The 21440-nt window shown below is 40.1% G+C and overlaps 1 protein-coding gene across 3 annotated transcripts in view; it reads right to left on the reverse strand.

Moving 5' to 3' along the window:
• The window catches only part of zak (sterile alpha motif and leucine zipper containing kinase AZK), a 72301-nt gene that overhangs the window by 24464 nt on the left and 26397 nt on the right, over positions 1-21440 (reverse strand). For all 3 annotated transcript variants that reach the window (XM_034186511.1, XM_034186512.1, XM_034186513.1), the window contains 3 exons: positions 13808-13894; positions 5577-5651; positions 5397-5503 (listed from right to left, as the gene is read on the reverse strand). In XM_034186511.1, the coding sequence (XP_034042402.1) occupies positions 5397-5503; positions 5577-5651; positions 13808-13894 (269 nt within the window). The remainder of the gene's footprint in view (positions 1-5396; positions 5504-5576; positions 5652-13807; positions 13895-21440) is intronic.

A 21440-nucleotide genomic window follows, 5' to 3' on the forward strand; every position in this document is an offset into this window, starting at 1 on the left:
ACTTCACCTGTTATTGCTCAAGCACATTGCAAACACTGACACGATGGAGTTTGATGCGGAAGAGTTCAGAAAGATACGATTGAAATGGTTTGATTACCATTTACAGTCGGCGATGAAAGACTTTGGTGTTAACTTCGTGTTAAAGTCAGAACAAGCAGCTGCACTGAAAGAGATCTATCTGGGAAGAGACACATTCTGTATGTTATCGGTCCAATGAGAGCGGCACGCTGAGCAGGGTGGCGAAAGTAGTCCAGCGAGTTCAATCTGTGTGCGCGAGCTATCCCACAATTCCAAAATAGCAGAGATGTCGGTCCAATGAGAGCGGCACTCTGAGCAGGGTGACGGTAAGTGGTCAGGTCATGTGAAGACAGAGTAAGAGCTTCACGTCATGCTGGGGAGGTTTTACTGCCCAGCAGATGGGGCTGTACAGCATATGTGGGGAAATAACTGACAGGAAGTTTCATCCTTTCTACAACCCCTGGCAAAAATTATGGAATCACCGGCCTCGGAGGATGTTTATTCAGTTGTTTAATTTTGTAGAAAAAAAGCAGATCACAGACATGACACAAAACTAAAGTAATTTCAAATGGCAACTTTCTGGCTTTAAGAAACACTATAAGAAATCAAGAAAAAAAGATTGTGGCAGTCAGTAACAGTTACTTTTTTAGATCAAGCAGAGGAAAAAAATATGGAATCACTCAATTCTGAGGAAAAAATTATGGAATCACCCTGTAAATTTTCATCCCCAAAACTAACACCTGCATCAAATCACATCTGCTCGTTGATATTGACCCTATCCCATGACATTAACCCTATGTGTCTTTTTGCAAGGAATGTTTTCACAGTTTTTGCTCTATGGCAAGATACATTATCATCTTGAAAAATGATTTCATCATCCCCAAACATCCTTACAATTGTCCAAAATATCAACGTAAACTTGTGCATTTATTGATGATGTAATGACAGCCATCTCCCCAGTGCCTTTACCTGACATGCAGCCCCATATCATCAATGACTGTGGAAATTTACATGTTCTCTTCAGGCAGTCATCTTTATAAATCTCATTGGAACGGCACCAAACAAAGGTTCCAGCATCATCACCTTGCCCAGTGCAGATTCGAGATTCATAACTGAATATGACTTTCATCCAGTCATCCACAGTCCACGATTGCTTTGCCTTAGCCCATTGTAACCTTGTTTTTTTCTGTTTAGGTGTTAATGATGGCTTTCGTTTAGCTTTTCTGTATGTAAATCCCATTTCCTTTAGGAGGTTTCTTACAGTTCGGTGACAGACGTTGACTCCAGTTTCCTCCCATTCCTTCCTCATTTGTTTTGTTGTGCATTTTTCGATTTTTGAGACATATTGCTTTAAGTTTTCTGTCTTGACGCTTTGATGTCTTCCTTGGTCTACCAGTATGTTTGCCTTTAACAACCTTCCCATGTTGTTTGTATTTGGTCCAGAGTTTAGACACAGCTGACTGTGAACAACCAACATCTTTTGCAACATTGCGTGATGATTTACCCTCTTTTAAGAGTTTGATAATCCTCTCCTTTGTTTCAATTGACATCTCTCGTGTTGGAGCCATGATTCATGTCAGTCCACTTGGTGCAACAGCTCTCTAAGGTGTGATCACTCCTTTTAGATGCAGACTAACGAGCAGATCTGATTTGATGCAGGTGTTAGTTTTGGGGATGAAAATTTACAGGGTGATTCCATAATTTATTCCTCAGAATTGAGTGATTCCATATTTTTTTCCTCTGCTTGGTCTAAAAAAGTAACCGTTACTGACTGCCACAATCTTTTTTTCTTGATTTCTTATAGTGTTTCTTAAAGCCAGAAAGTTGCCATTTGAAATGACTTTAGTTTTGTGTCATGTGTGTGATCTGCTTTTTTTCTACAAAATTAAACAACTGAATGAACATCCTCTGAGGCCGGTGATTCCATAATTTTTGCCAGGGGTTGTACACGCTATGCATTTCAACTCACTAATTTCCAGTCTTGCGACAATTCCATCATAATTCCGCTAACTTACCAAGAATTAAAGACATTTCTCACATCCTTTGACCTTGCACCTTTAGTTATCTCTCTGAATCTTGTATCGTCTTCACGTTTAAAGACATTACCTAAAACAAATAGGTTTAGCTTTCCAGAAAGCTGAAAAACAAACAAGGAAATTAAATTTGTTTTCTTCTAGCCTGCGGAGTTTCCTGTTTCAGGGAAGAGTCCAATTCTACACATTTGACAATAAACCACTTTTCTGCCACACAGACAGAAAAATGCCTGGAACAGATCATTAAAAGCCTGACAGATAGAGCCCTCATATATCTTAGTCCAAGCAGAGAAGATCCAGGAAGCAGCTTGAGTTGAACTGATGTTGTTGTGGATGTTACATTTCAGAGTGCACACAGCAAGGACAGGAAATGTAACAAAGTAGAAATATTCAACAATTCAGGACACCACCTGCATCCTATATTTTACTAAACCCATTAATGGTACCATCAACTGTGATCATGGTGAAATATCACAAATTACTTATCTTCATGATTGCTTCATGTACAGGTAGGTCACTGTACTTTGCAAGTTTTTATGGTTTCTTTTTTTCTTGGGGGGGGGGGGGGGCTTCATAGAAACAAGTACAATGGCAGTCATTCAAAGACAAATATTTGCCATGGTGGCAAATTTGGAGATTAAATCAGAAAACAATTAAAAAAAAAAAATCTTTGGACTGATTTTTTTTAATGACTAAATCATAAGCTGTTCGCCATCTATCTTTTTAAAGAAACCCTTTGGTGATCACGTCCTAGGATTTGAGGTAAAACAAGGTGGAGACAGCTAAGATAACAATCAGAATCACCATCTTTTAAAATACAAAAGATTAAATATGAACTGTGTTTCTTTTTCCTGTTTAAAAAAGTGAGTAGAAATTCAAAAAATGGTTTGATTTTTTGTTGATATGTAGAACAGCCTTATACACACACACACACACACAACACACACACACACACACACACACACACACACACACACACACACACACACACACACACACACACACACACACAGTATATATAAAATCACTGGCAAACAGAAAAATAAAAATGACCCATTTTCTCTTATTCCAGACATGTAAATAGGGTGAGGTAAAAAAAAAAAAAACTAAAAAAAAAACTGTTGGATTGTGAGCATCAATGCTCTTATTTTGTCCACATCGACCCTACTGTGTATTTTAGAACGTCATGTAGTGCTTTCTGTACATCATGTGACCTGAAATAATAAAGAAAGTGTATCTATTCCACTTTTTCAAAATACATTTTTTTTAAATTCCCTGAAAAACAACATTTTGCAAGCATAAAAATGTATTTGTGAGATTTGACAGTTTATCGACATGTAGACGCTTCCATTATGCATATTTTCAACTGGCTACTTGGAGAGCAAATGTCAAGTATAGGGAGACACAGTCAACATAGATGATGATGGTTTTAGGTTTGAAAGCACTGTAAAGTCGCACTGAGACTCTCCTAAGCAGCAGGTCAGACAAACAGAAAGTGGCCCTGTACTTCCAGCTCACTGTTCAGTGAGCTTCATCCCTCCATGAGCCCTTCATAAAAAATATTATTTGTTTCCTACCCAAAAATACTGATTTACATAATGCAAGATATTATTAATGTAACTATAAGAGATATTATGTACTATAATGATGTTGGATATACAGCTGCATTTACCGATTATACAGGCAGAGGTGTGTGTGACTGTACTATAGTACCAAGAGCAAATTTTTGTTTTGTCTACGTATTCAGCAAATTGAAATAGCCGCATTTGAAGATCCATGGGGCACTGTGTAGGTCGGTTGTGCGCATGTTCAGCTTTAACGATACCTGGATGTAAAAGTTGAGACCTGGGAAGTTTTTGGCTATCCAGAGCTCGGAAGTCCATGTCATTGCTATAAGACATTTCTGCCACTGAAATTACAGATTACGTTTAAATTTGATCAATCTTTCGAAAGAATTAGATGGTAGACATGTCTGGATATAAATGTTGGGCATCTGACTGCAAATGACACAAGGAAATAAAAAACGATCGACAAGAAAACAAGCCTCCCGAAGCACAGATGGCTTCGAGGCGTTACATTTCACCCATTTCCACACAAAACTCATCAAGCTAAATTAAGATATCAATGGGTGAATGTATCGTAGGGCCGACAAAAAGAGCCAAGTTATGTAGGAACGACTCCTGTCTGTTGTCCGCATTGTGGACAACAGTTCTACGTCATTGGTGTTCTCGTTCATGACTGTCGTCTTCTCTCGCCGGCGGACCAATCTTATCCGCTGTCTCCGCCAAATCTAACAGCAGCTGCTTTCTGTAACAACATGGTTGAAACATTCCTATCTTTGCTTTTATTCATCTGTTTCTTAGCCATGGTGTTACTACCCAATATAGATTCCAAATGGCGTCGCAACTTTTTGTGCCCGGTCAGGCTTGTTGCTAGGTTGGTAGTGCATGCGCATAAGTGACTTACCGCAGCGCCCCCTAGTATCTTTGAATGCAGCTATTGTAATGCCACAAAGATGAACAAATTGTAATCAATTTTATCTGACCTTGACAGTCAAAAGAACTACAACTGAAACAATTTTCACCCTTTATGCAAGTGAAAAATTCTCAACTGGAGTACAGAGACAAAAGAGTGGAAAAATGCCTTAAAGTGCCTTACATCCACTACCTCAGCAGACTAATGTCAAGGACAACAAAGCTCTCAACTCTGATGTCCACAAATGGTCAAGCAAACTGCAGCTCTGCTCACTCACAAGCCTGTCCTTCCACTTTCAGCTTGAACTCCAATTACAGCATCAGCTGTAAATCTCTTTTGGGTTAAAATACATGCCTTTCTGCACAACACATGTTCAGATTCTGTTTTCTAGTGCTGCTCCACCTGCAGATGGCTGCTTGGACACGATGCCATGTTACAAACTTCAGAGGAAAAACCTCAGAGCGTAGACAAGCTCCGCCGAGAGGCAGCGAGAGAGAATAAAGTCACAGCTGAGACTCAGGCTGTGCTGAACATCACCAAACCTCCAGCTGCTCATACAGGCCAATTAAACACTTCTACTTGAAAAAGATGGTGATTATTTTTAGGGCCTTATGGGTAAAGAGAGGAAGTATATCCAGATGGGTGATTCTTTGGAGGTTTTCATGCCTTTATGTAGTTATCAGTGTAATTATTAAAAGATCTATATGCACAATCTCAAGTCTTTTTTGTATTCCACAGCCCCCATCAGCTACATTTCCACATCTTTCTTTGAAAACAGTTGCAGATTTCCTTAGGTTCAAGCAGTAGGTTGGTGACAAAACAGGCTTATAAATACATTTACTGGTCTCAGAGAATGACTGATCACTTTACCTCCATTCAGCCTTGTTGTGGAGGAAAGAGTTGCACTCTTGAGGAAGTTGACTGTCGTTAGCCATAGACTCCAGAGTAGCAAGGATCTGCTTAAAGATGAGCCTTTCCTAAATGCACAGATCAACATGGTGAACATTCTCTATGGATCTGACTATAAAGAAAACATTTTGGATTGCTTACCTTTGGCTCTGTTGCCCAGCAGCTCATCATGAGCTTAGCAAAGCTGGTGGGACAGGAACTAGGAATAGTTAACCTCTGCAACACAAAATAACAGATAATAAGATGGGCTATTGGAGTTCTGGATCTAGGAAGTGGGTGGGTTATACTTTGCGGTAGTGATTTAGTTTTCATTTTGTTATGTATATACATAAACACATATGTACATTGGGGTATAAAAGTATTTAGTCAGTCCCTGATTGTGCAAGTTCTCCTACTTAGAAAGATGAAAGAGGTCTGTAATTTTCATCATAGGTACACTTCAACTGTGAGAGATAAAATGAGAAAAAAAAATCCAGGAAATCACTTTGTAGGATTTTTAAAGAATTTATTTGTAAATTATGGTGGAAAATAAGTATCTGGTCAATAACAAAAGTTCAACTCAATACTTTGTAACATAATCTTTGTTGGCAATGACAGAGGTCAAACGCTTCTTGTAAGTCTTCACCTGGTTTGCACACACTGTAGCTGGTATTTTGGCTCATTCCTCCATGCAGATCTCCTCTAGAGCAGTGATGTTTTGGGGCTGTCGCTGGGGAACATGGACTTTCAACTCCCTCCACAGATTTACTATGGGGCTGAGGTCTGGAGACTCGCTCGGCCACTCCAGGACCTTGAAATGTTTTTTATGGAGCCACTCCTTCATTGCCTGAGCGGTGTGTTTGGGATTATTGTCATGCTGGAAGACCCAGCCATGTTGCATCTTCAATACTCTCACTGTTGGAAGGAGGTTTTGACTTAAAATCTCATGAAACGTGGGCCCGTTGATTCTTCCCTTAACACGGATCAGTCGTCCTGTCCCCTTTGGAGAAAAACAGCCCTAAAGCATGATGTTTCCACCCCCCATGCTTCACAGTAGATATGGTGTTCTTGGAATGCAACTTAGCATTCATCTTCCTCCATACATGACTAGTTGAGTTTTTACTAAAACGTTCTATTTTGGTTTCATCTGACCACATGATATTCTCCCAATCCTCTTCTGGATCATCCATATGCTCTCTGGCAAACTTCAGACGGGCCTGGACATGTACTGGCTTAAGCAGGGTGACACGCCTGGCACTGCAGGATTTGAGTGCCTCTCTGCATAGTGTGTAGCCTTTGTTAATTTGGCCCCAGCTCTCTACAGGTCATTCATCAGGTCCCTCCCTATAGTTCTGGGATTTTTGTTCACTGTTCTCATGGTCATTTTGACCCCACGGGATGACATCTTGCGTGAAGACCCAGATCGAGTGATCTTGTATGTCTTCTATTTTCTTACAATTGCTTCCACAGTTGATTTATTCACACCAACCTGCTTGACTATTATAGTTTCACTCTTCCCAGCCTGGTGCACATCTACAATTTTCTTCCTGGTGTCCTTTGACAGCTCTTTGGTCTTGGCCATGGTTCAGACTGGAGTCTGACTGTTTGAGGCTGTGGAGAGGTGTCCTTTATACAGATAATGCATTCCAACAGATGCCATTAATACACGTGGAGGACAGAAGAGCTTCTCAAAGAAGTTGTTACAGGTCTGTGAGAGCCAGAAATCTTGCTTGTTTGCGGGTGACCAAATACTTATTTTCCACCATAATTCACAAATCATTTTTTTAAAAATCCTACAATGTGATTTTCGGTATTTTTTTCTCATTTTGTCTCTCACAGTTGAAGTGTACCTATGATGAAAATTACAGACCTCTCTCATCTTTCTAAGTAGGAGAACTTGCACAATCAGGGACTGACTAAATGCTTTTTTACCCCACTATACTTATGATTTTCTTTCATTTACTCATTACATTTATCACAGCTATTTTAGTAATTATCATTTTTATTTCTTTATGTAGATTTTTTATCTTATTTTATTTATTGTTATTCATGCATTTTGCAATTATTTTTGCTCTTATTCTGTTAACTGTTTATTCATGTATGTCTGTGTATAAGCATATGGATAGGTATGAATATATTTTTACATAAAATAAAATAACATAAAAAAAAGGAAATCACTTCGCACATCCCTTGACGACAGGTACATAAGAGAAGGCACAAAGGCTGCTAAACAAACCAAAAAAACTCTTGCACACTGCCTCACTTGCAACACAACACAAGGGTGAATTTAATCAAGCAAACAAGCAACGCTTCGGCCAAAGGCCACCATCAGGCAAATAATTTCCATGAATGAAAAGCCATCTTAAATAGGGTGTGGCTGATTGCATCACAGGATGTTGTCATAGAAAAAAAAAAAAACCTTTTTAATATAGGTCTCTCTCTTCTAAGTCCCTGTTGGTAAATGATATAATAATTGATCAACATATTGATTTATTCTGCCTAACAGAAACCTGGTTACAGCAGGATGAATATGTTAGTTTAAATGAGTCAACACCCCCGAGTCACACTAACTGTCAGAATGCTCGTAGCACGGGCCGAGGAGGAGGATTAGCAGCAATCTTCCATTCCAGCTTATTAATTAATCAAAAACCCAGACAGAGCTTTAATTCATTTGAAAGCTTGTCTCTTAGTCTTGTCCATCCAAATTGGAAGTCCCAAAAACCAGTTTTATTTGTTATTATCTATCGTCCACCTGGTCGTTACTGTGAGTTTCTCTGTGAATTTTCAGACCTTTTGTCTGACTTAGTGCTTAGCTCAGATAAGATAATTATAGTGGGCGATTTTAACATCCACACAGATGCTGAGAATGACAGCCTCAACACTGCATTTAATCTATTATTAGACTCTATTGGCTTTGCTCAAAAAGTAAATGAGTCCACCCACCACTTTAATCATATCTTAGATCTTGTTCTGACTTATGGTATGGAAATAGAAGACTTAACAGTATTCCCTGAAAACTCCCTTCTGTCTGATCATTTCTTAATAACATTTACATTTACTCTGATGGACTACCCAGCAGTGGGGAATAAGTTTCATTACACTAGAAGTCTTTCAGAAAGCGCTGTAACTAGGTTTAAGGATATGATTCCTTCTTTATGTTCTCTAATGCCATATACCAACACAGTGCAGAGTAGCTACCTAAACTCTGTAAGGGAGATAGAGTATCTCGTCAATAGTTTTACATCCTCATTGAAGACAACTTTGGATGCTGTAGCTCCTCTGAAAAGAGAGCTTTAAATCAGAAGTGCCTGACTCCGTGGTATAACTCACAAACTCGCAGCTTAAAGCAGATAACCCGTAAGTTGGAGAGGAAATGGCGTCTCACTAATTTAGAAGATCTTCACTTAGCCTGGAAAAAGAGTCTGTTGCTCTATAAAAAAGCCCTCCGTAAAGCTAGGACATCTTTCTACTCATCACTAATTGAAGAAAATAAGAACAACCCCAGGTTTCTTTTCAGCACTGTAGCCAGGCTGACAAAGAGTCAGAGCTCTATTGAGCTGAGTATTCCATTAACTTTAACTAGTAATGACTTCATGACTTTCTTTGCTAACAAAATTTTAACTATTAGAGAAAAAATTACTCATAACCATCCCAAAGACGTATCGTTATCTTTGGCTGCTTTCAGTGATGCTGGTATTTGGTTAGACTCTTTCTCTCCGATTGTTCTGTCTGAGTTATTTTCATTAGTTACTTCATCCAAACCATCAACATGTTTATTAGACCCCATTCCTACCAGGCTGCTCAAGGAAGCCCTACCATTATTTAATGCTTCGATCTTAAATATGATCAATCTATCTTTGTTAGTTGGCTATGTACCACAGGCTTTTAAGGTGGCAGTAATTAAACCATTACTTAAAAAGCCATCACTTGACCCAGCTATCTTAGCTAATTATAGGCCAATCTCCAACCTTCCTTTTCTCTCAAAAATTCTTGAAAGGTACAGAAACAGCATTAGTGAAGGTTACAAATGATCTTCTTATGGCCTCGGACAGTGGACTCGTCTCTGTGCTTGTTCTGTTGGACCTCAGTGCTGCTTTTGATACTGTTGACCATAAAATTTTATTACAGAGATTAGAGCATGCGATAGGTATTAAAGGCACTGCGCTGCGGTGGTTTGAATCATATTTGTCTAATAGATTACAATTTGTTCATGTAAATGGGGAATCTTCTTCACAGACTAAAGTTAATTATGGAGTTCCACAAGGTTCTGTGCTAGGACCAATTTTATTCACTTTATACATGCTTCCCTTAGGCAGTATTATTAGACGGTATTGCTTAAATTTTCATTGTTACGCAGATGATACCCAGCTTTATCTATCCATGAAGCCAGAGGACACACACCAATTAGCTAAACTGCAGGATTGTCTTACAGACATAAAGACATGGATGACCTCTAATTTCCTGCTTTTAAACTCAGATAAAACTGAAGTTATTGTACTTGGCCCCACAAATCTTAGAAACATGGTGTCTAACCAGATCCTTACTCTGGATGGCATTACCCTGACCTCTAGTAATACTGTGAGAAATCTTGGAGTCATTTTTGATCAGGATATGTCATTCAAAGCGCATATTAAACAAATATGTAGGACTGCTTTTTTGCATTTACGCAATATCTCTAAAATCAGAAAGGTCTTGTCTCAGAGTGATGCTGAAAAACTAATTCATGCATTTATTTCCTCTAGGCTGGACTATTGTAATTCATTATTATCAGGTTGTCCTAAAAGTTCCCTAAAAAGCCTTCAGTTAATTCAAAATGCTGCAGCTAGAGTACTGACGGGGACTAGAAGGAGAGAGCATATCTCACCCATATTGGCCTCTCGTCATTGGCTTCCTGTTAATTCTAGAATAGAATTTAAAATTCTTCTTCTTACTTATAAGGTTTTGAATAATCAGGTCCCATCTTATCTTAGGGACCTCGTAGTACCATATCACCCCAATAGAGCGCTTCGCTCTCAGACTGCAGGCTTACTTGTAGTTCCTAGGGTTTGTAAGAGTAGAATGGGAGGCAGAGCCTTCAGCTTTCAGGCTCCTCTCCTGTGGAACCAGCTCCCAATTCAGATCAGGGAGACAGACACCCTCTCTACTTTTAAGATTAGGCTTAAAACTTTCCTTTTTGCTAAAGCTTATAGTTAGGGCTGGATCAGGTGACCCTGAACCATCCCTTAGTTATGCTGCTATAGACATAGACTGCTGGGGGGTTCCCATGATGCACTGTTTCTTTCTCTTTTTGCTCTGTATGCACCACTCTGCATTTAATCATTAGTGATCGATCTCTGCTCCCCTCCACAGCATGTCTTTTTCCTGGTTCTCTCCCTCAGCCCCAACCAGTCCCAGCAGAAGACTGCCCCTCCCTGAGCCTGGTTCTGCTGGAGGTTTCTTCCTGTTAAAAGGGAGTTTTTCCTTCCCACTGTAGCCAAGTGCTTGTTCACAGGGGGTCGTTTTGACCGTTGGGGTTTTACATAATTATTGTATGGCCTTGCCTTACAATATAAAGCGCCTTGGGGCAACTGTTTGTTGTGATTTGGCGCTATATAAAAAAAAATTGATTGATTGATTGATTGATATACACTTCCATAAAACTCATACAATAATGTATGTCACAATGAAACATATATAAGACAGCTCAATAGACATACACACACATATACATATATATACATATATACACATACATATGCACGCACCCATTCATCAAGAGACCTGCCTCAATAAATAGACAGAGGAAATGGAGCATATACCATAGGACTACAATAGAAAAATGTCATAAGAAAATATTGAGAATCAGTTCATCATTAAGCCCCTTAGGTGTCAAAGTTTGTAATGTTTCAATCCAGTAGGCCTCTCTTTTTTTCAAAAGTTTATCATGGTCTCCCCCTCTAAGGGTAGGAGGGACCTACGCGCTTTCAGTAATTGGGTAGGTCCCTCCTCCCCTTAGAGGGGGAGACCATGATAAACTTACAAGAACAGGTTGCTAATAATGAAGCTTATTCATACTACCTGTCTCTGCCCGTCATGTCATTGTGTTTACATCTCTTAGGTGCCTACTGTAGTGTATGTTTTACAACCTGAGCTCATTGCACTTTATGAAATGCCAGGGCTAGAAATAATACATGCATGTTAGTTTGTGCATGTGCTAGTTTGTGCATGTATTATTCGAGCCGTATTTGTGTTGTAATTTTATATTGCACTTGCACTGGTGCAAGTAACTTTATCCAAGTTTTATCAACTATATGCACCAGTAGAATGAACCAATAAAGGAATAAATAAGGAAAAAAACAATTTCCAGTGTGTTGTCTTTGTCTTCCCTGCATTTTATGACACTCTCACACACGGAGCGAGTTGCTGTGACAATTCGTTCGCGCGCGCACATGAAAAAAAAATGCAGGCAGTTGCTCACTCTCCACTCAAACTCTCTCATCACTGTGTTGAAAAAGGACATAAGTCCTGCTCACAGACTGATTGCCAGAGACAGGACATGTCCACATGAAGTATAACTCCAGACATCTCCACATTTGCTCATGGATGGTTCGTTTGCATGCACGCGGCATCTCGCGGTCACAGGAGGAAAGATAAACTATAACAGAACTCAGAGCGCAGACCTGTAGCTCAGCACAAGAATAAATATAAACATAAAAAAGTGAAAAAAAAAAAAAAATATATATATATATATATATATATAAATTTAAAAAAGTGACTTTTGGTTGCGCAAGTAACTTTTTTTTGGTGCAAGTAATTTTTTTGTTACTAGCACCAGTGCAAGTAGGTTAAAAAATGTATTTCGACCCCTGAATGTACTTGTGCATGTACATTGTTTGAGAAATGCTCTAAATATTATTTCATGGTACCAACAATGACAATAAATTAAATTATTATTATTATTATTATTATTGAAAGTGTACTGTAGCCGGTTTGCTCTGTGTAAGCCTGATCCCATCATATCTCAGGAGCTAAGCAGTGCGGGGCATGGTTAGCACTTGGATGGGAGACCTCTGTGGAACACCAGCGGTTGTGTGTTTCTCCAGGTTACACTGGAGTTGGGTCAGGAAGGGCACCCGGCGTAAAACCTGTGCCAAACGCCAATGCGGATGTGTCTGTATCCGCTGTGGCAACCCCGAACAAAACAGTAGCAGCTGAATGGACAACATTATTGAAAGCGTACTAAGCCGTATTTGTGTTGTAACTATTAGTTCAACCATTTGAGTTTAGACAAACTCCACCAATTTATGACAAAAAAATTAACATTTTATATGAATTAGTGTAAAATTTCACAGATGAAATGGTTGCAGAATAGCGACATTGCGAAAAATGATTTCAAATCTGTACAGAGTGACATTTCGTGATATGGCATCATTTGCGCAAAAATCTAACAAATTTAAAATAGACAAAATACTGAAGGTAGTCTGGCTTGACACATCGCGTGACATAAAAACAAATAAAACACATAACACTAAACGCACTGCACATTAAATTCATCTTAATGCAAATGACAAGTGATGTAATTCAATACATAAACATTAAATGGAAAATGTTTATTTACACTTTGTTTCACAATGCTAAAGTGGCTGACAGCAGCTCTCTGCTGCTCACAGATTATAGCTACTGTACGAGTATAACAATTTGAAGAATTTTAAAAAATTGAACTCGCAACGAACCGTGATGTCTAATCCGAGGTGTGAACTGAACCATGACACCCCTATTATCTGCAACAATTCTGCCTTTGCATGTGTGATAATTCGTTGTTGGGCTTGGTTTTATTTGTTATTTTGTTAATGTTAGCATGGCCCAAGCAAATGGTCACCCCACTGAGTCTGGTCTGTTTGAGGTTTCTTCCTGTAATCAAAAAACACATTATGGAGTTTTGCTTTACCGCTATTGCGAATGTGCTTGCTCGGAGGGTGGCAAGGTTAGATCTTACTCGTGTGAAGCACATTGGGGCAACGTATTTCGCAATTTGGCGCTGTATATACTGAATTGAACGGATTTGAAGGTTCATTTATCAGGGAAATAATGGTGGCTTTACAGACATCTAACAGCCTACAGATAATACTATTACCACTGCAATAACCTATTTATCAGTTTAGGAAGCTGTTGGTGCATTAAACTAATTGTTTATTTAGTTATTCATCACACAATTTTATACAACTGGAATACTTTAAAAGTGTTTACATTCACATTTTAAAGCACATGTTGGCAATTACGTGTTTTTATACTGAGCTCAATTTCTAGGTGGTGCACTGAAATTCTTTGTACTGTATATATTATACAATGACAACAAAGAAATCTTGAATCCACAGTTATGAGGATCAATACATGTAAACTTTAAGTATAGGTACCTCATTTTTCTCCACAACAAGCCAGGCCACTTGCAAACCTTCCAGGCCTTTGAATGGGACCTCACGGGTGAGCATTTCCCACAGTACCTTTTATGGAAGACAAGAGACGTTGTCAGTGAACAAATCTGACACTGCAGATTAAAGCCGGTACCACCCACCCACATGCATGCACACACACGCACAATATAGCAATCAAAAACAAAATGTATAAAATAATATGTGTTAGAGGGGTTTACTGTATATGCATATTTAATACATACACACATATAACACACACACACACACACACACACACACACACTGCTTAAAACAATTAAAGGAACACTTTTTAATGAGAGTATAGCATCAGGTCAATTCAACTTCTGGGATGTTGATCTGGTCAGTTAAGCAGCAGAGGGGGTTGTTAATCAGCTGCTTTGGTGTTAATGAAATTAACAACAGGTGCACCACAGGGGCAACAATGAGACAACACCCAAAACAGGAATGATTTCACAGGGGGAGGCCACTGACATTTTTCCCTCCTCATCATTTCTCTCTGATTTTTCACTAGTTTTGCAGTTGGCTAAGGTCAGTGTAACTACTGGTACTATGGTGTGGTATCTGGACCCTACAGAGGTTACACAGGTAGTCCAACTCCTCCAGGATGGCACATCAATACATGCCATTTCCAGAAGTTTTACTGTCTCTTAGCACAATCTCAAGAGTACAGAGAAGATTCCAGGAGACAGGCAGTTGCTGTAGGAGAGCTGGACAGGGATGTAGAAGGTCCTTAACCAATTTGCAGGACCAATATCTGCTCCTTTGTGCAAGGAGGAACGGGATGAGCACTGCAAGAGATCTAAAAAAGACCCCCAGCAGACCACTGGTGTGCAGAGTTGTAAAACTCCAGCTTCAAAAAGTAAAAACCCTCCCATGTGTTGCTTCTACCTGTGCACCTAAAACAAATTATCTCAATAATGAGCTCATCCATCTGCCTGAAGAGGTGAACTAATTACAATCAGCTGGTTTATTAGGAGGGTGGAACAAATATGTGGCTGGACTTTGACTTTCTGAAGCCGGAGTTTTACACCTCTGCTGGTGTGAATGTCTCTGATCAAACAATCAGAAAGAGACTTCATGAGGGTGGCCTGAGGGCCCGACGTCGTGTAGTGGGCCCTGTGCTCACTGGCCGGCATCCTAGAACTCGACTGGTATTTCTCATAGAACACCAGAATTGGCAGGTCCGCCACTGGTGTCCTGTACTTTTCACAGATGAGAGCAGGTTCAACCTGATCATATGTGACAGGGTCTGGAGACGCCGTGGAGAACATTATGCTACCTGTCAAGATCATTCAGCATGAGTTTGGTGGTGGGTCAGTGATGGTCTGGGGAGGCATATCCCTGACAGGATGCACAGACTTCTTCAGGCTAGACAACGACACCCTGACTGCTATTAGGTATTGGGATGAAACCCTTGGACCCATTGTCAGACCCCACGCTTGTTCAATGGGTCCTGGGTTCCTCCTGGTGCACCACAAAGCCCCATTATCCCCTACTATTTTGAGTTGCTGCAATGAAATTTTTGGCAAACTGGACAAGCCTACCGCATCTTTTTTTTTTCTTTGATTTTTGGGGTATACTTGATTTCAGCCCTTGAACTCAGCCACACGGGGTGTGCAGCCAGTACATTCTGAGTTTCTAACCAGATTGTTTAATAAAATCTTGGAAAGTGAGAGGATGCCTGAGGAGTGGAGACAAAGTGTGCTGGTTCCTATTTTCAAGAACAAGGGTGATGTGCAGAGCTGCAGTAACTACAGAGGCATAAAGCTGATCAGCCACAGCATGAAGTTATGGGAAAGAGTAGTAGAAGCTAGGCTTAGAAAACAGGTGAAGATCTGTGAGCAGCAGTATGGTTTCATGCCGAGAAAGAGCACTACAGATGCAATGTTTGCTCTGAGAATACTGTTGGAAAAGTACAGAGAAGGACAGAAAGAGTTACAGTGTGTGTTTGTGGACTTAGAAAAAGCTTATGATAGGGTGCCAAGAGAAGAGTTGTGGCATTGTATGAGGAAGTCTGGAGTGGCAGAGAAGTATGTTAGGGTAGTGCAGGACATGTACAAGAATAGTGTGAAAGCGGTGAGATGCGCAGTCGGAATGACAGACTCATTCAAGGTGGAGGTGGGATTACACCAAGGATCAGCTCTGAGTCCTTTCTTGTTTGCAGTGGTGATGGACAGGTTGACAGATGAGATCAGACAGGAGTCCCCATGGACTATGATGTTTGCAGATGACATTGTGATCTGTAGTGAGAGTAGAGAGCAAGTTGAGTCTAGTCTGGAGAAGTGGAGATATGCTTTGGAGAGAAGGGGAATGAAAGTCAGTAGAAGCAAGACTGAGTACATGTGTGTAAATGAGAGGGAGCCCAGTGGAATAGTGCAGTTACAAGGAGTAGAAGTGGTGAAAGTAGATGAGTTTAAATATTTGGGGTCAACTGTTCAAAGTAATGGAGAGTGTGGTAGAGAGGTGAAGAAGAGAGTGCAGGCAGGGTGGAGTGGGTGGAGAAAGGTGGCAGGAGTGATTTGTGACCGAAGAATATCAGCAAGAGTGAAGGGGAAAGTTTACAAAACAGTAGTGAGACCAGCTATGTTGTATGGTTTAGAGACAGTGGCACTAACAAAAAGACAGGAGGCAGAGCTGGAGGTGGCAGAGCTGAAGATGTTGAGATTCTCTTTGGGAGTGACAAGAATGGACAAGATTAGGAATGAACATATCAGAGGGACAGCTCAGGTGGGACGGTTTGGAGACAAAGTCAGAGAGGCGAGATTGAGATGGTTTGGACATGTGCAGAGGAGGGACCCAGGGTATATAGGGAGAAGGATGCTGAGGATGGAGCCATGAGGCAGGAGGAGAAGAGGGAGACCAAAGAGGAGGTTCATGGATGTGCTGAGAAAGGACATGCAGGTGGTTGGTGTGACAGAGGAAGATACAGAGGACAGGGTGAGATGGAAACGATTGATCTGCTGTGGCGACCCCTAACGGGAACAGCCGAAAGACAAAGAAGAAGAAGAAGAATTTAATTAAGCCCTCTGTAGGTTGACAATTTTCATTTCCATTCAACAATGTGGCATCCTTTCATTTCTAACACATTACCCAGTCCATATCAGGAAAGACATATATGGGATGTGAAATTAGGGATGTGAATCTCATCACTGACAACGATTCAATACGCATCTCGATACACTCCCAGCGATACGATGCAATATGATTCACCCCTGTTCGCGATTCGATGCGATTTGATATGTAACTGATGACGATTCAATTCCACCCAATGTGATACAACATGATGCAAAGAGTTATACCAAAAATTTAAATATCAATCAATCAATTTTATTTATATAGCGCCAAATCACAACAAACAGTTGCCCCAAGGCGCTTTATATTGTAAGGCAAGGCCATACAATAATTATGTAAAACCCCAACGGAAGCCAATGAAGAGAGGCCAATATGGGTGAGATATGCTCTCTCCTTCTAGTCCCCGTTAGTACTCTAGCTGCAGCATTTTGAATTAACTGAAGGCTTTTCAGGGAACTTTTAGGACAACCTGATAATAATGAATTACAATAGTCCAGCCTAGAGGAAATAAATGCATGAATTAGTTTTTCAGCATCACTCTGAGACAAGACCTTTCTAATTTTAGAGATATTGCATAAATGCAAAAAAGCAGTCCTACATATTTGTTTAATATGCGCTTTGAATGACATATCCTGATCAAAAATGACTCCAAGATTTCTCACAGTATTACTAGAGGTCAGGGTAATGCCATCCAGAGTAAGGATCTGGTTAGACACCATGTTTTTAAGATTTGTGGGGCCAAGTACAATAACTTCAGTTTTATCTGAGTTTAAAAGCAGGAAATTAGAGGTCATCCATGTCTTTATGTCTGTAAGACAATCCTGCAGTTTAGCTAATTGGTGTGTGTCCTCTGGCTTCATGGATAGATAAAGCTGGGTATCATCTGCGTAACAATGAAAATTTAAGCAATGCCGTCTAATAATACTGCCTAAGGGAAGCATGTATAAAGTGAATAAAAATTGGTCCTAGCACAGAACCTTGTGGAACTCCATAATTAACCTTAGTCTGTGAAGAAGATTCCCCATTTACATGAACAAATTGTAATCTATTAGATAAATATGATTCAAACCACCGCAGCGCAGTGCCTTTAATACCTATGGCATGCTCTAATCTCTGTAATAAAATTTTATGGTCAACATACATATATACGCACACACACACACATATATATATATATATATATACACATATACACAACCCCTGGCAATAATTATGGAATCACCGGCCTTGGAGAATGTTCATTCAGTTGTTTAATTTTGTAGAAAAAAAAGCAGATCACAGACATGACACAAAACTAAAGTCATTTCACACTATAAGAAATCAGGAAAAATAATTGTGGCAGTCAGTAACGGTTACTTTTTAGACCAAGCAGAGGGAAAAAATATGGAGTCACTCAATTCTGAGGAATAAATTATGGAATCACCCTGTAAATTTTCATCCCCAAAACTAACACCTGCATCAAATCAGATCTGCTCATTAGTCTGCATCTAAAAAGGAGTGATCACACCTTGGAGAGCTGTTGCACCAAGTGGACTGACATGAATCATGGCTCCAACATGAGAGATGTCAATTGAAACAAAGGAGAGGATTATCAAACTCTTAAAAGAGGGTAAATCATCACGCAATGTTGCAAAAGATGTTGGTTGTTCACAGTCAGCTGTGTCTAAACTCTGGACCAAATACAAACAACATGGGAAGGTTGTTAAAGGCAAACATACTGGTAGACCAAGGAAGACATCAAAGCGTCAAGACAGAAAACTTAAAGCAATATGTCTCAAAAATCGAAAATGCACAACAAAACAAATGAGGAACGAATGGGAGGAAACGAGTCAACGTCTGTGACTCCAACTGTAAGAAACCGCCAAAAGGAAATGGAATTTACATACAGAAAAGCTAAACGTAAGGCATCATTAACACCTAAACAGAAAAAAAACAAGGTTACAATGGGCTAAGGCAAAGCAATCGTGGACTGTGGATGACTGGATGAAAGTCATATTCAGTGATGAATCTCGAATCTGCATTGGGCAAGGTGATGATGCTGGAACTTTTGTTTGATGCCGTTCCAATGAGATTTATAAAGATGACTGCCTGAAGAGAATATGTAAATTTCCACAGTCATTGATGATATGGGGCTGCATGTCAGGTAAAGGCACTGGGGAGATGGCTGTCATTACATCATCAATAAATGCACACGTTTACGTTGATATTTTGGACACTTTTCTTATCCCATCAATTGAAAGGATGTTTGGGGATGATGAAATCATTTCTCAAGATGATAATGCATCTTGCCATAGAGCAAAAACTGTGAAAACATTCCTTGCAAAAAGACACATACGGTCAATGTCATGGCCTGCAAATAGTCTGGATCTTAATCCAATTGAAAATCTTTGGTGGAAGTTGAAGAAAATGGTCCATGACAAGGCTCCAACCTGCAAAGCTGATCTGGCAACAGCAATCAGAGAAAGTTGGAGCCAGATTGATGAAGAGTACTGTTTGTCACTCATTAAGTCCATGCCTCAGAGACTGCAAGCTGTTATAAAAGCCAGAGGTGGTGCAACAAAATACTAGTGATGTGTTGGAGCATTCTTTTGTTTTTCATGATTCCATAATTTTTCCCTCAGAATTGAGTGATTCCATATTTTTTTTCCTCTGCTTGGTCTAAAAAAGTAACCGTTACTGACTGCCACTGACTTTCCTGATTTCTTATAGTGTTTCTTAAAGCCAGAAAGTTGCCATTTGAAATGACTTTAGTTTTGTGTCACGTCTGTGATCTGCTTTTTTCCTACAAAATTAAACAACTGAATGAACATCCTCCGAGGCCGGTGATTACATAATTTTTGCCAGGGGTTGTATATATATATATATATATATATATATATATATATATATATACATACATACATACAAGGTCTATTAGAAAAGTATCCGACCTTATTATTTTTTCAAAAAACATATGGATTTGAATCACGTGTGATTGCGTCAGACAAGCTTGAACCCTCGTGCGCATGCGTGAGTTTTTCCACGCCTGTCGGTTGCGTCTTTCGCCTGTGAGCAGGCTTTGAGTGAGGAGTGGTCCAGCCCCCTCGGCGGATTTTCATTGTCAGGAAATGGCGGAATGATTTGGAATTTTTTTCCATCAGAATTTTTTCAGAAACTGTTAGAGACTGACAGCTGGAAACCATTAGAAAAATTTATCTGGCTTCAGTGAAAATGTTACGGGCTTGGTAGAGAATAAGGAGTGTTACTGTAGCTTTAAGGACGGCCCCCAGCGGCTGTGGGGCGCAAGCGGCACCGCCGCGAGTCGCGAAGCCTCCGCTCCTCTTTCCATGACAAAAACTCCTGTAACAGTGGAATGTGCCGTTCATTTCCAAACTGGACGCTGTGTTTTATCCGGGACGTCGTCTGACTAGCACAGGAATTGTGAAAAGACGTGGACATCAGCACTTTTTCGGCACACTGAGACAGACGTGCGGAGGAATTCCGCGAGTCGCGGCGGTGCCGCATGGCGCAAAGCAACGCCGTGATGAAGCCTCACAGGACATGTTCTGGCATGTCCAGGCACATCCACAATTTCTCGGATAATCACTCCATGGAAAAACCACCGACAGCTGTCTGAACGCCATCTCAAAGCCGTCCTGTGAGACCAAAATGGAGGTGGTTTTGTCTCGCTCCAGTAGCGAATCCATCGTGACGCGCGAAGCCTCCGCTCAGCTTTCCATGACAAAATCTCTTGTTAAAAGTGAAATCTGCCAGGAAATGGTTGATGTCCAGCTCTTGTGATAACCAGAGAAATGGCACACGATGGTCACGGATCCAGACAGCCATCCGTTTAGAAATGAAATGGTCGTTCAGCCTGTTGATGGCGGCTTCGGAGCGCGGCGCGCCCCACAGCCGCTGGGGGCCGTCCTTAAAGCGACAGTAACACTCCTTATTTGCTACCAAGTCCGTAACATTTTCACTGAAAGCCAGATAAATTTTTCTAATGGTTTCCAGCTGCCAGTCTCTAACAGTTTCTGAAAAAATACTGATGGAAAAAAAGCCCAAATCATTCCGCCATTTCCTGGCAATGAAACAACGACGAGAGGGGTGGACCACTCCTCACTCAAAGCCTGCTCACAGGCGAATGACGCAACCGACAGGCGTGGAAAAACTCACGCATGCGCACGAGGGTTCAAGCTTGTCTGACGCAATCACACGTGATTCAAATAATATGGTTTTTGAAAAAAATAATAAGGTCGGCTACTTTTCTAATAGATCTCGTATATATATATATATATATATATATATATATATATATATATAACATACAATCAGTGTTGTCACAGTTACTTTGAAAAAGTAATCCAATTACTGATTACTCATTTTCAAAAGTAACTAAGTTAGATTACTAGTTACTTTATTAGCTACTTTCAGCAGCTACCGACAACACCACCCCCGCCACCTTAACATGAAAATGATAACCCATTCAATGTACATAAATACTTGTTTTATAAAAATAAAATAAAGACATCTTTCATGACCT

This window comes from Thalassophryne amazonica, chromosome 14 (genome assembly GCF_902500255.1).
Source record: "Thalassophryne amazonica chromosome 14, fThaAma1.1, whole genome shotgun sequence".
Taxonomy (NCBI): Eukaryota; Metazoa; Chordata; class Actinopteri; order Batrachoidiformes; family Batrachoididae; genus Thalassophryne; species Thalassophryne amazonica.